Genomic DNA, 16,107 nt, shown 5'->3' with positions numbered 1-16,107 from the left:
AGGTCCTGACGGAAAAAATAAACACTGAAATATATAAAATGTAAATAAAAGCAAAATTATTCAATATTTAGTCCAATTAAAGTAAGCCCCTTGTACTACAGACCAAATATTGTTTTCTTGTTATCTTGATACTTCTGACATAAGAGAGTGTTAAACAACAACAGTAGACCCTAAAGCTAACAAAAATCAACTGACTGTGTTCATCACTTATATGACCTCTTGACAAACAATCCACAAAAACTGAACTACGTCTTGTTGGGGAAGAAGGAAGTGGCCTTTTTCTTTAAAGCCATACCCAACCAGATACCTAAGTTGAGTAAGGACCCTAGCCATCATCCAAGCTCCCATAAATGCCCCTTCATAAACAGGAACTTTAACTAGTCTTCCAAATTCGTAATCACCAATTATTAGGGCTGTGATAAGACTCACCAAATATAGAGCCATCCTAGGAAAGCCAGAGGCCCTCCTGCAACATCATAAGAGGAACCTCAGACCTAGTGGTTCAAATCCCATTAAAAGCATTAGATGCAGCCCTTGGTTTTCCATGCAAACACAGAATTTGAATTATGTTGTCCCCGCATTCACCACATCGTTGTGTAATTTATAGTATGGGAAAAGGAAAGAGATCATACATATATGTGCCTGCTGTCCATTTATCGTACTGTCTCCTAAGTCTACTAATGAGACAGAGGTTCCCCACATTTTGTTTTTTCTTTAAAGCCATTTCTAGAATTCAAAACAATGCCTGAATTTAGATTTAGGGTAGTAGTGAGTGGGGGGGCTATATTTAGAGTTAATTGTGCTCAAAATGTCTCCGATAAAATCCACCATGATATATTCCTTGAACCCATGACTGCCATTCTGTCCTTCTCTGAAGAATCTGGCTGGATGAGGAACGTGTGTATTACACATGTCCTCCCTTCAAGCAGAATTAGTTTCACATAAAACCTTGGGAGAGTTAACATTGAGCAAGTAAAATAAATAGAAAATGTAAGAGGTTGTGGAGCCATACATAGATGTTACAAAGAAACATAATTTCAGAGTAAATTTGTTTCTTTGTTCTTTGGCCAAGGTAGGGTCACCTTGAAATCACAGAAATGGTGGTTGTCCTGCTTGAGTATCCTCAGGCAATTTAATTGAGGTCACACTTTTGGTTGACTAGAATCCTCTGCAGTTGTAGACGAGCAAGTTTAGCCCCATGCAAATGTATTGTAGAGCTTTTGGAATCAGGCATGTCTGGTGGTGCTTGAGCGTGAAGGGAAGAGGTATCTGTAGATAGCTTTATTTCAAGGCAATTCTCCCTTTCGCCCTCAAAGAGTCTATATGTATGTTATTCTAGAAGTAATACCCCCTACTCAGGCACACTCTGTGATTAGTTTGACAAATTCTAGAGATATGCTTTTGTGGAAGAAAAATTTCTGGAATCCCTTCTAATAAAATTGAGAAAAGTTTATCAATTGTTGTAGACAAATAAAATCATGTGGATAACTCAAGAGTATCTGCCTAGAACACCAGTTACATTTACCAATCACAACTCGCTTCATTTTAGCCAACTCACTAACTACATAGGGAAAGAGTACATAGGAGACCAATAGCAAGAGACAAGATAACAAGTTCACCTTAGACCTAAGTCTTGTCATTTGTGCATAAATAAGCACAGGCGAAGTTTTAAAGAAAACTGAAAGAACGGCTAACCCACGACAGTAAGTGGAATATGATGGAACTGGGATATACTACAATATATTTATAGCAAGAAAGACTTAAGAACAGTTGGAGCAATAGTCAACCAATTAAATAACAAAACACAAACCGGGTATCCCTAACACGGATACTTGTATTGTATCTGCACAAAAAAGACTTCTTTTGTTCATTTGACATTCTGTTGTAGTTGGAATATAATACTTGACTCTATGGGCCGATTCACAGAATGAACTTAAGACTCAATCCTAAACTTACTACTATTTTGGTATTCACAGAATGCACTTACTACTTTTGGTATTCACAGAAGTTAGGATTTTGTCTAAAATTTGTCTTAAGACAAACTTAAGACAGACTTAAGACAGACTTAAGACAGCCTTAAGTTAGGATTTTGTCTTAAATCTGTCATACATCTGTCTTAAGTCAGTCTTAAGTCTGTCTTAAGTTTGTCTTAAGACAAAATCCTGACTTCTGTGAATACCAAAAGTAGTAAGTTCATTCTGTGAATGCCAAAAGCAGTAAGTGCATTCTGTGAATACCAAAATAGTAGTAAGTTTAGGATTGAGTCTTAAGGTCATTCTGTGAATCGGGCCTACAGTATGTCAGACGATCAAATGGATTTTATGCAAACTTTGATCCTGTTATCAAATAGGTAATACCCTATTTGGTCACATGACGGGAAAGGACAGTGAAAACAACACTCTCAACAATTCTCAAAACCATTGACTTTTTTCCACTTCATGTGGTATTAATCAGTCTTTATTCTCTAACAAATTAGAGGTCTAGTACTCGAGGGAGCAGTCAACTTTCAGACTGACTGCTCGAGAAGTTTTCACTGACTATAATCCAGTGTGTGCACACAATTAGGTCAGCCTAGTCTGAATCCGAATAAGTAATGACAATGTTCCTACATCCTGAAAATGTCTACTCTGGCTACGAATTTGCTGCAGAACTGGACCACGATAGGTTGCTTGTAATTAATTTGAGGGATCATCTATCCAACTATAAAATTAAGAATTGTTGTTCTAATACCTTCATAGCCTGCAGAGTCTTAGGGGCCGATTCTCAGAACTAATCTGAAAAAAAATCCTAAACTTACTACTTCTGGTATTCACAGGAGGCACTTACTATTTTTGGTATTCACATAAATCACTTACGACTCCTAACTTTACGTCTGCAGTCGGGCCGGAATCTCCGCACCCGGACGGTACTCTCTGCACCCGAAAAGTACTCTCTGTCTAGGGGCGTACTCTCCGGCTCGAGCCGTAATCGCCGGCTCGGGACGGATAAAGTGTAATCCATGGGCTGGAATGCAATTTTTCCAAAAGGAACATTAGGAATGTGTGATAAATGGGAGAGGATGTCATGAACAATAGTCTGGGCAGGGAAAAGGGTATGGCCAGACACTACATCATAACCCAGGAAAGTGTGCTCCTTTGTATCTTGGTACAATTTGCTCTCTCCTTAGTGTTGACTGTAGTGTTGAGACAGTAATATAACTTGTTTTAAACAATGAATTTATTAAACAGAAATAATCAATGCCCGACTGCTCTAACCTTGTCTCGTATTGCTGACTGTTGATGTCTATATCCTTCTGCTGCAGGTTGGAGACCTTGTGGTCACACAGCAGGCCTTTGGTCTTTGTACCACTGAAGCCCAGCACTTTGCACATAGGCCATATGATGGTATCATGGGTATGGCCTACCCTAGTGATGCTCACGATGATGCCACCCCTGTCTTTGACAACATGTGGAATCAGGGCCTACTGTCGGAAGACCTCTTCTCTGTCTACTTGAGCCAGTAAGTAAGAGCTCTTGCTACAAAGCACAACATAATATTTTAGGAGGGAATATACGCTGAGAAACCTGTAACTATATACATAAGTATTTTAAAAAATTAGGTAATGGGATGTAAATATTTTAAATGTTTTTTAATGCGGATTGCTCATCTTAGATTCATTAGCAAGAAGTCCACTCAAAGATAACATCAACTTCATTTCTTTCAACAACAATCCATTTTAATATAAGAAAAGTAAATTGAGTACAAATACATTTTTGAAAGAGGTATTGAAAACTCTGGAAGTAAACATCAATCATAATTAAAGGTTAGATTAAGTGTTTGTCTGCTGAGCAATCGTGATTCAAGAGGAAATGTTATTCTATGGCAGTATTGGTTCTCTTAAGAATCATTCACACAATTCTTTTGCATAACCTTTGAAATCACTTCCTGCAAATAATGCTATGTAAATACATTATAAATTACCATTACACTTGTTCTTTTAACAGAAACAATGTTTATAAAATATAAACACGAAATAGTAATTTCCACATAAAAAGGAAAACCAAAAGACCATTGTGTAGCCAGTGAAGAGAAAACCACAACAAAACGAGGCTGATGAACAATTGCAGCAGAAATAAGTTGTGTTTTTGTATCAAAAACTTTACATTTGAGATTAGTTTTTTAGTCCTTAATGTCCTATATCTAGAATGCTACTTTGTCAATCAATAACGTTTGGGCCGCGTGGCAGGGTAGGAGGTCTCATCAGGACTTTATGGACCCCGGAGATTTTGAGTGCTCAATGTCCTCTATGGGAATCTGTAGGATTTCTCCTAATGCCTGAAATGGTGAATAGGGACCCTGGCTGCCCAGGCCACAAAGGGAGATGCAGAGGGAAGCCCCCTGGGGCCAAAAAGTCAGCAGAAATTGATGCCATCCCATGGGCCTTATCTATTATTCATAAGCCTGCGGGAGTCCACCCCCAGGGCCTTATTTAGTAAGAGGAACCCCCTCCCCTCTTCCCAAGCCATTAATGGCCCATGCAGGCGAACTCATGAAAAAGAGGAGGGGGGCTTTGCGAGGGCTGAAATTTGCATGTAAGGGTGGGGGGGGGGGAGGGAGCGCACAGCCCTGCTCCCTGAGTCATCAGAGGCACCGTGGAGCCCACCTCTAAAGCTGAAATTAGTGTATATGGGGATGGGGGCCCCCTCCTGGAGTCTCTTAAAGCTCTAAATGTATTGCCCCCCCCCTTTAATAAAAAAAAACCCTGAGGGATGGAGTCCCCAGGGCCTAAAAGAGCTCAATAAAGGGGGCTACGCAGCCTCCAGCCTCTTTCAATAGTAAAAAACAGCCCTGAGGGATCGGGTCCCCAGGGTCTGATAATGCTCAGGAGAGAGGGGCAACTCGGTCCCCCCTTCCCTTTACAAAATACAAGTACCTTAAAAATGTGCGTTCCCCAGGTCCTAATGAGACTCAGGGAGGGGAGCGCATGGACCCCCTCACCTTTAAAAAACATACGGGGCACGGTCACGTGTGTGGCAGGGGGTTGTCCTTTCATGTGGTAATAAAATATTACTTTATGTTTAAAAAAATCCTGGAACTTCAATGAGAAAGCCAACGATTAAAGTAACATTATAGTTAGGTGTGATAAAAAGATCTCTTTTTGTTTAAATCAGAAAAAAGTAAAAATTCACTGAAAGAAACAAAGGTTAAAGTCATATTATAGTTAGGTGAATATGTCAGTGACAACATCAACGATTTGAAATAAAAGAAACGCAGAAATGCACTGGTGATTGTTAGCAGAGCTAAATATCACTTGCACCCCCAACATACACTGATTATGACCTAACATATGACATCACTCATTACATTATCTATGACATCATTTATGACATCACAGATGAAATCTCAAATTGTTCTCTTTTTCCTCTCACAGGGAAGGGGACAGTGGGAGTGTGGTGATTTTTGGTGGAATTGACTCATCCTACTACTCTGGAGAGCTCAACTGGGTGCCGGTGTCCAAGCAGCGCTACTGGCAGATCACCATCGACAGGTATGTCTCGATAATGAACCCTATCATGTAATCCGACAGACATCTTGTTGGTGCATTCTTCAAAGAAGCTATAAGAGGCTAAAAGAAGATTAAATAGTGCCCTGAGGCATAATGACCCTCATAAGTGATTTGAAGTGCTTTGTAAAAACTTTCAGGTGTACATGTTGGCATTAGTATCTCTTCTGCTCTTGTCTCCTCTTGCATTGTGGACCTTCGTAAAGACATTTGAAGTTTCCCCTTCACCCAGTCCTTAACTTATTTTCCCACGCGGAGATGCATTATGGTCATTGTGGTGGTCTCTGTGATAATGCATTTCCTTGCACTATACCTTAGTGACATAACTGTAATTATTGAGTTGGTGTCATTTTGCTATAGTACATATTTCTCACTGTGCACAGCTCTTCAGAGAAGTGCCCCAGTACAGGCTACTAAGCCTTACTCAGCCTCAAGCCTCAGTACCTGGTCAGTAAACACATTTTCTGCAAGGGAACTTCCATTGCAGTGCATTGTGACTGGCAACTAGGAAGTCGTCAATGAAACCTAGGGCACATCCAGCCTCAATCAAAAACGTCATTTTCTAACACATTTGTACTACTACAATAGCTCTACAAACAAACCATAAAATGCTATTCCTACACTGCAAAAACACCCGTGAATGTCCATTCGCTAAAAGGCCTGGGGTACCGGATGTGACATCACACACAATTTGAACTTTTCGTTAACTCACACACACATTCTTACATATACACACACAACCACACATACATGCACTGTCTGCCACATAAACACACTCTCACCTGAAGGCATGACCACACAATTTATTTAAAAGTATATTCACTTACCATATTCATATTCCAGCTAATTGTACTCCATTTTTATTACACTGATAGTGAATAATATATTACTATTCTCTGTCAGTGTCATAAAAAACATTTACAAAAAAACAAGGCGATTGGAGCTCCAACAAATGTCGATAAGGACGAGCTGCCCCAGTGTCCCTGGCACTGATTGTGCTACCTCTGACGGTAGGGGTTGCAAATAAGGGGTGGGTGGAACTTTCAGAGTTTAACTCTAAAGAATGTTGTGGGGTCACATAACTACAAGTTGGTGGTAAATAACGAAAAAAAAAAAGCAATTTCATGCAAATTGCTTCAGTGCCATGTTGCAGACATTATAGCCCTTAGGGCATGTATGTCTGCAACATGTGCACCCATACACAATCGAGGGGTGCAACAGGGTGTCAAAGTGACACCCTGCCACCCTTCAATGTTTTCCCCTTTTACCATACCGATTCGGTAATTGACATTCATTCCTATGGGCCTCCAGGCCCATAGGAATGAATGGCAATTACCGAATCGGTAAATACCGATTCGGTAAATACCGAATCTTAACGATTCTGTAAATTTTACCGATTTTTTAGCTACCTAGCATTTACCGATTCGAAAATACCAAATCGGTAAAATTCAGTATTTTCGAATCGGTAAATTTCAATTACCTTCATCTAGCTCTAAGTGATTTGCGCAGAATCACAGGATGTTGCACTGCCGAGACTTGAACTGGGATCCCCAGCCCTGAGTCAGTAGCTCTGGCCGCTGCACCACATCCTGTCCACTCCTGTAATGCTTGTCAGGGAGCTCTTTCCTTCGTCCCGTTGTCCCCGGCGGTGAATAATAACAACTCATTGTTCATCGCATTGGCAAAACCTATGCATTTCTTATGCTTGTTGAAGAGCAGTCAGAAGTACCTGGACAAGTGCCTGACGTGAAAAAAAATTTCGTTCTCCTTGGGGACCCATTCTCCCTTGTGAATGGGTTACCACCTACTATAAGTAGGTCGTAAAATGTGAATGATTTGTGACCACATTTCAATCACAAAACATTCCTACATGCTGCTGAGATTCGGTGCTAGAAGGGACGCTCTTGACACGCCCTTTCCCAATACCGACTCAGTATGTATTTGCAATTCCAAATTGTGATTCGGGAACATTTTACCAAATCGCAAATTGGAATTCACACATACCAAAATGCACGACACCTATTGCTCGATAAGTTGAAGTGAATGAGCTACTTCTCAGCAAGTAAACGATTGATGAAGTTCCCCATATCCCTTACCCATGACTTAGATCTTCATAACTGAGCAGCCATGATCATTATTGAGGATATGTGAGTTAAAAGAATGTAGATGTAGTCTGACCAGGTAACCAGGGTCAGTGTAGGCTTAGAGTGGCATCTTTTGCATGGGTGGGAATTGCAAACAGTTGACTGAGGTAATAGTAACATACACAAATGGAGCAAGGAGGGATGCAGAAGTTTCTCTTTTGTTGCCCAGTGGAGATTAAAGTCTCCAATGAAAATGCCATTATTTGATTCGATAAGGGTCGCACGGATGGATGGTATATGGTAGGTCATTGTAATTTCAATCAAAAGCTATATGAACTGAACTGAAATCAACAGGCTTTGAAAGCTGGAGTATTGATCGGTGAACTCATATATCTCATGAGCTTCTTGAGAATCACAGAGAACTCCCTCCATGAGTTTGTTTATTCTGTCCAGGTGGATGACTGGGAATTCTCCTGGAATAATCATGTCCATAATCAATAGCCTCAGGCTCCATCTGGAAAACAGGATCCAAGTTCTTTACAGTAATTAAGTCCATAATTCCTCTGTCAGTTTAAGTTCAGGACTTATGCTCAGTTTGGATGGTCTGACTTTTACTTGTTGTCTCTTGTATCCCTTGTTAGTGTTTCCATGAATGGGAACGTGGTCGCCTGTGATGGGGGGTGTCAAGCCATCGTGGACACCGGGACCACAAATCTTGATGCGTCGCCCTCTGGACTCGCAAGTATCCAGAACGAGATTGGAGCGAGTGAGAACTCAGATGGAGAGGTAAGTAACTAAGATTTCTCAAGTTAGGAGAAGAGTTGACCTGCAGGGACAGATGACACCTTTGGAGCCTTATGGCTTTGATCTATATGTGCTTACAATTGTGTTCAATCTGATGGAGTATTACCTCATGTAGCTTATGTTTGAATAGTTGTACTCAGAATCCGCAAATCTCTAGTGTCTTCAGTAATGAGCTACTATTGGAATATTTTATAGATTTATTTCCCTTTAATTGACACTCACTGTGCACTTTTGAATAATGACACCATGCATTTCAATGGTATGCCATCTAAGATTAGAAAGAACAGGTAAAATGTGTACCCCCTGCATCAAGCATGACAACAGGAAAGTGTACACAATGGGCAGTGACAGATCTGCTCTTTACCACTGAGAAGCTGCCCTGTTTATCCCTCATTGAGTCTACATTTACACTCAGAGTAGTGCTATACTCTAGAGCCTGTGACCATGTCATATCCTTTTCTTCTTTTTCTGAAAGGTTATACAATTCCAGGTGCATTTTACCCTCTCTTTGACTAGTTTTTGTGATGCAGTTATCAGCAGGCTTTCAAAGAACTTTAAGCCATTTGGAGTACGTGCCATACCTGTAACTGATAGGAGCATGACAGTATGTTTGAAAAACACCCAGGCCCAGATTCACAAAGAGATTCCATTCATTTTTAATTGCAACCCAGCACAAAGTCTTTTACTGGAATTTAGAAACCATTGAAAAACACAATTTGCGTTTGTTTGTAATGCAAAGTATCGCAACACAGCGCAACGCACTGACTTGTATTATTTTGTATCGAGGGGACATTCCACGGGTGAAGCATTGATGCTCCCAAGCAACCACCCATGGGTTTTGATGCAAATCCCCATCTATTAAGAATTGTACACAAGGACTTGCAGCAAAATCCTGTGCCTCCCTGAAGCAGGGGTAACAAGGAGAAATATTTTAATTTCTCCTGTCATTTTCATCTTTGATGTGTGCTGCATTCTACAGCACACACAGAAAGAGGAACCTGCATTAGCGCATGACAGCCGCAAGTGCATCAGTGCAGGTCCAGAGTAAGACTGAGACACTTCTAAGTAGATATGTCACAGTTCTGGTCTCTCCCATTCACACAATGAAGTGGAACGCAAACACCTTACTTGCTGCTCTGCGTTGCGTGAACTATGCCCTCAAATATAGTGTGCAGCAGGAATTACACCCCAACATGTTTGCCCACACATTGGACTTTTTTAGCATATGGACCTTGGCTGGTCGATGACCCTAACACACCTTGTCTTTTTCTTTCACTTTAGTATGAGGTTGACTGCAGCTCCATCACCTCCCTGCCAGACATCGTCTTCACTATCAGTGGTGTGGACTATCCTGTACCGGCCAGCGCCTACATCAGTGAGGTAAGAGTTCTTCCAAAGAGCACTGTCTTGTCAGTACTTGAAAGATCCTTAACCCCTTGCATGCTCATGACGAGCTCAGCTCGTCATGAGTCACAGTGGAGCTGTGCTCATGACAAGCTGAGCTCGTCATGAGTCACAGTGGAGCTGTGCTCATGACAAGCTGAGCTCGTCATGAGTCACAGTGGAGCTGTGCTCATGACAAGCTGAGCTCGTCATGAGTCACAGTGGAGCTGTGCTCATGACAAGCTGAGCTCGTCATAACGGCCGCGGCCCGCCCAGTGGGCGGGTCTGTGACGAGCTTAGCGAGTCATGAGCACAGCTCCACTGTGAGTCATGACAAGCTGAGCTCCTCGTGAGCACAGCTGGGTCGCGGACCCCTCCCCACCGCACAGTGGGGGAATTACCCCCGCGGCCAAGGGGTTAAAGTTCAAACCTCTTGGATGGACAATCTAGGACTGGGACCTGGTGGCCGCCATGCAGTGAGGCTTCTCTCCTCTCCTCTCCAACATCTAAGGATACATGCGGCTCTAGACACAATTATACAGTCACAGTTTGCTTGGGTAATATGTCCTGTAAACTAGGAAACCTAACAATGTGTTTAAGGCAGTTAAACTCTCTTATTCATTATTGAATGGCTGGTGTTAAATGACTTGAAGTGATAAGCAGTACTAATAATACAACAGTTACAACTGCTCGCATAATTAAGAGTAACTGGAGGTGGGGAAGGAATTCTACAGCAAGAGCACATTTAGCGAGCAGCTGTTTGCGCTTGCTATTCATTTTCCTTTGCATTTAACCCTATTTCTTATGAGATGGGCCATTTTTGGTCTAAGAAAATGGCACTAAAAGCAGAATTACTCTTCCCCTATATTTCCACATAATCTTTCAGAATTTTTGGGTAATCTTTCATAATTTTTAGATAATCTTTCAGAATTTTTTGGTAATTTGGGGGGAATTTCTGCGTAATTGCACCTGATTCCGCTACACACTCCGTTACACGAGTTATACCCACTCCTAGAAAAGATGTGATATATTACACTGAATGAGTGAGCTTCCTAATCCAAAGAGACTTTGGGCTGTTTTCTCACCAAAAATATTTAATTAAAATGGGGTAAAATGGTGCTCTTATACAATACTCGTTTTGCAGCAAATTAAAAGATAAATACCTCGGAGTCTGGTAAGAAAGCCTTAACCAACCCATGTGAGAAAGTTCTGCCTTTTTGTGGTCACCCTCATTGTGCTCTAACTGCTAAAAGATGTTGAAATTGGCTAGTCCCCAACTGTCATTTTTAACTTTCTAGTAAGGCCATGGTGAAAGAATAAATGCAAATAGTATAGAAAGTTGGACGTTGACTGTATCTCCAGTTATTATTCAAGTTGCCCCAAGCAGCCCAGATAGCCCATAACATGGTTTGCCTGGTATTTAAAACTGGAACATGTAGAAAGTTGCAGACTCCCTACACTGATCAGCCTCCAAAAGCTATTGTGGCTGTCTGGACTGCAATTGGTTCTATGAAGAAAACGCTGAAGTGCAATTAATGTGTTAATCTATTATCTTTGGTTTGGAATAAGCTTCAGAGGGGGCTTCACCACTGTTTTCAATATTTATTCAAAATTCAGAGCAAGAATAAATGTGGATTTTGATAACTATATAGGAAAAGCAACTTTTAAAAGGTAATGATTTGCCTACACGAAGGCCCTGCTGGTGAAATACAAATGGCCTTACTTGCCTTGATTCCCTAACTCAAAGGTGACCTGATCCCTGTTCTTTTTCAGCTTAGTGATGAGGGAATCCTGGAAAAGAAAGATATTGTGATCCCAGTATACGTGTTAGCCTTCTGGCATTAAGTTCAGTGGAGGAGGGAATTGGCTCCCAGAAGGAGTTTGGTGTGGTTGTATGGGACTACACTCCAGCTTGATAAAGGAGGTTTGGGAACCTCCACTAACATATGTGAGGAGGATCCCACATTTTTTATCAGGGTATACCAGCGGAAATGGTCAATCAGGTAAGCAGGTCCCTGATTATGCAGTGCCTTAAAGGCGATACAGAGGGCCTTAAACGTAATTCTATTTTCCACTGGAAGCCTAAGTAGAGCTTTGAGGGCCATCTTGGAATATTTTGGGATGCCAAAGAGCAAACGGGTGGCAGAATTCTGTAAAACCTGCAATTTCACAAGAAGTGCTTTATTTATACAGATCAGAAGGATGTTACAGTAGTCAAGCCTTGACAGTACTAATGCAGAAACCACAGTTTTCCAAAGGTCTGGCGGTATGTATGGAAACATCTTCCTCAGAATCTTCAATGTATATCAGGTGGATGAAAACATCGCTTTCACATGATGGGAGAAGGACAGGGTGGTATAAAAAATGACTCACAGATTTGTTGCCTTAGTGGCAGGGGTAGGGAGAGGGCCCAGCTCCAAGGGCCTCTGCATATGACACCATAGCAAAGCCATGGGATTTGATCAGTCTAGCCAATATCCAACCTCTACCCCGCTGCTGTCAGCCTGACGTTGTGCCCTAGCTTCCAGTCAATTACAAACAATGATTTCTGGTTGATACTTTAATTTTTCTTGGCAATTTTTGATTTAAAGATTTAACTCACCCCCCTTTATTGGATTTTTGGTGTGTTGGTGTTTTTTTTTCTTTTTAGATTGTCATACATTTTAAGCATTTGGTTTTGGGGATTGTCTTGTGTATGGTTTTTAATACTCACCATAAATTCCTAAATGAAGCCTGTCTGCTGTGTGCCACAGGAACCAGGGGATGAGCCATGGTTTCAATTATTACTTTGATAGAACTTGATTACTTCCCAACTAATAACCTGTTTTCTCATTACCTTATCCAAAGTTAATGGAGAGGTGTTTATGTTGCCCGGCCCTTAAAACAAACTTAGACGAAAATATAGTGAAAGTGATTTTATTTTCACTTCCATGAAGCAGAAAAAGTTAAGGGGAGGTGGGTCAAAAGGATATACTTCCCCTTCAAGATACTGCCAGAAAATTTGCTTTCAGCTACAGCAAAAACTGCTTTATAGATTTGTGCCATATCTAGCACAAAAGTAGAACTTTATTCAGAAAGCATACCTTTGTGATTCAGTGGCAATAGTTCTTGAGATATTAGAATTTTAAAATAATCAGCTGGTGAAAGCAAACATCAACAAAATCTAAGAAAGTCAGAACAAATAATGCAGCGCCAGGTTATGTTAAGATTATTGTAGGCAAATCATAATGGTTTGAGTACCCCTGAAGGGAAACTCCCTAATCCTGAACTACATTTCCAGAAGTGAAGTTGTAGATGGTCAAGCAGCAGGTATCAGCAAAATAAAGCCAATAAGCAGAAACAAATAAAGGTTCCAATTACAGAAAGGAGAAAGGAGTACACTGAAGAGATTAACTCTATGAGCGGAAATAAAAGAAGCATCATGTCTCAAGGTAGATAAAGGGACATCCACCTTCAGAGGTGGACGGGAGCAGGTTTAACTGCCTAGCACACAAAATGCACAATTAAGTCATGAAATTCTACAAGGTAGACACTCCTATTGTTCCCATGGATAAGGAACCAATCAAAGGTAAACATTCACAAAGCTCTCAGGGCCTGATTCACAGAACTAACTTAAGACAAAATCCTAAACTTACTACCATTTTGGTATTCACAGAAGGCACTTACTCATTTTGGTATTCACAGAAGGCACTTACTCATTTCGGTATTCACAGAAGTTAGGACTCCTAACTTTAGGACTCCTAAATGCCTTCTGTGAATAACGAAAGTGTTAAAATTAGGATTTTTCTCAGTTTAGTAGTAGTGAAGTTCGGACTCCTAACTTTAGGACTCCAAAATCCCTTCTGTGAATACCGAAAGTCTTAAAATTAGGATTTTCCTCAATTTAGTAGTAGTGAAGTTAGGACTCCTAAATGCCTTCTGTGAATACTGAAAGTCTTAAAATTAGGATTTTTCTCAATTTAGTAGTAGTAAAGTTAGGACTCTTAACTTTAGAACTCCTAAACTGCAAAAAATCCTAATTTTAAGACTTTCGGTATTCACAGAAGGCATTTAGGAGTCCTAAAGTTAGGGGTCCTAACTTCTGTGAATACCGAAATGAGTAAGTGCCTTCTGTGAATACCAAAATGGTAGTAAGTTTAGGATTTTGTCTTAAGTTAGTTCTGTGAATCGGGCCCAATGTGTCAGCCCTCTTCTCATGAACCATATTATGGAAGATTGTCAGCGTCATGGTCTTCATAGATATCACACAAGGGCGCATTCATTTTCATTGGTTTAGTCACACACTGGTTCTAAGAGTTTCTGTCCAGCTCAGTTAAACATACGTTCAATGAGCTTCACACACACGATCTACCAATCACAGCACAGTTTAATGAGAACACAGGTGAAACTTGACTTCTGAAACAAGAGAACAGATTATGTACAGCAAACAGAAATGGGCCTTTCAAATTCAGACCGACTGTGACTATGGCTAAGTTAACTAGCTATGAATTATTATTAATGTGAAGTAATGAATTATGGCACACATGAATACAAAATCATACTAGAATATACGTAAGCTATGATTAAATGTGATGTACATTAACATGTTGTTAAACCGTGACAATCTTGTCATCAAGGTCACATTCCTTCTCTTCCATGACTTCAGTTGAGGGTGCTCGGTTCATTAGCGGCCATATTTATCAATGGGTCATTCCACTCCTAAACCCACTGCTGACATATTTGAGGTGGTTCTTCAGGTGGCCTCCTTTATTCTTCATCAGCTTTGTTAGAGATGTTCAAAGCAGATCCCTCTCTGGCGGACTGAGACATGACAATAGGCATCGCCCAACAGAAAGACATGATCCTGTTATCTTTTGATGAGCTCCAGCAAGCGCTCACACAAGCAAATGTAGTGAAATATCTATTCACAAAGATTCTGTAGAGTATGTGGCTCGGTGTATATTGATCAAGCATTGATCTAAAATATTTATCTCAAGGATGTACTTCCAAATAATTTAGAAAATGAGTAAACCACAGAAAAGCATCAAATTATCACGCAACCTTTACTAAATAGCCACTTTCTGTCTTCCCACAGAAACACTGCACCATGAAAATCAATTCCAACACTCGCTTCTGGATCCTTGGAGACGTCTTCATCAGAGAGTACTATGTTGTGTTTGACAGTGCAAACAATGCCATTGGCCTGGCTTCCAGCAACTGAAGAAGAAGCATCCTCAAATGTCCCAGATTCATCAGGGAGAGACTGGGCAGAAACACCATAACTGGTTAACAAACATTTGGCAAATCGACATGGAGTAAAACAGTAAAAAAAGCTATTGATGAATACATCAACAGAAAATCACTCTTCATTAAAAAGAGGTTGTTTATAGAATATCTTTAGAAAGTGGAAGAAAATGTCAATATAATGGAACACACAATAGTAAAGATGGAAAGCGTGTGACAGCCAATGCACCTCCTAAGATGGTTGCCAAGCAGGTTTTCTATTGACTCAAGGTGAGTCCCTGTTGGCTTCTTGTAGTCCAGGGCATGTGAAGAGAGCATTGTTAGGAGAAGATACTTGGAGTCCAGGCCAAGGCCGTCGTGCTCCTCGTGAATCAAACTCTACAGCTGCCTCAACTGCAGATCACTTTAGAATAACTGAACGTAATGTATCCTGGTCATTGTATTCAACAACTAAAATAAAATCACTTATGTTGACAATAAAACCAGTTTTCTAACCACAAATCTGTTGCAGTTTTATTTTCTTCCCAGTTTTACAGTGATTTAATAATTCATAATTTATCAATTACACCTTGAAAATAGGAAATAGTGGAGTGGCCCAGTCGTTTCATATGCAGTACATTACCCCATGGCTCAACCATTGGTAGCTGGTTACGAGAAGGCAAGCTTAACTCAGGTCATAAGTAAGGAAAGCATTTAAAAACACCAATAAATTAAATAAGTAAGATGCAACACAATAAAAATCCCACCACAATTTATATAACTATGAAATATTTGTATTTTTAAAATGACTCCAAAATTAGAACAATCCAATATAGGGAACCGAAGATATGTTTTTTTAAGATTAAACACTTAATAGTGCTGAAAAACATATATCGCCAACTTGTGACATCTGGTTGCGCATGACCGGAGCAAAGTCAAAGTTTCAGGCTGATCATGATGGAGCCCTGGTCGGATACACTAAGTGGGAGGTCTCAGATAAACTTTTTGCTACGGACTTCGAAACTTTTCTGTAGGATTTTCTCTTGACATTGTGCGGTCCCCTCCAGGCCGATTTTGATTCAACAACATCAG

At 40.5% G+C, this 16,107-nt stretch overlaps 1 protein-coding gene across 1 annotated transcript in view; it reads left to right on the top strand.

Moving 5' to 3' along the window:
* LOC144773643 (pepsin A-like) overlaps positions 1–15,537 on the top strand; it is a 39,914-nt gene extending 24,377 nt beyond the window's left edge. The window contains exons 5-9 of the mRNA XM_078658791.1: positions 3,302–3,498; positions 5,411–5,527; positions 8,268–8,412; positions 9,712–9,810; positions 14,888–15,537. Coding sequence (XP_078514917.1) covers positions 3,302–3,498; positions 5,411–5,527; positions 8,268–8,412; positions 9,712–9,810; positions 14,888–15,013 — 684 coding nt within the window. The 3' untranslated portion in view covers positions 15,014–15,537. The remainder of the gene's footprint in view (positions 1–3,301; positions 3,499–5,410; positions 5,528–8,267; positions 8,413–9,711; positions 9,811–14,887) is intronic.
* Positions 15,538–16,107: the final 570 nt, after the last annotated feature.

This window comes from Lissotriton helveticus, chromosome 8 (assembly GCF_964261635.1).
Source record: "Lissotriton helveticus chromosome 8, aLisHel1.1, whole genome shotgun sequence".
Taxonomy (NCBI): Eukaryota; Metazoa; Chordata; class Amphibia; order Caudata; family Salamandridae; genus Lissotriton; species Lissotriton helveticus.
The sequence above is the reverse complement of the archived record's forward strand: the minus strand, read 5'-3'. Positions and strand labels throughout refer to the sequence as shown.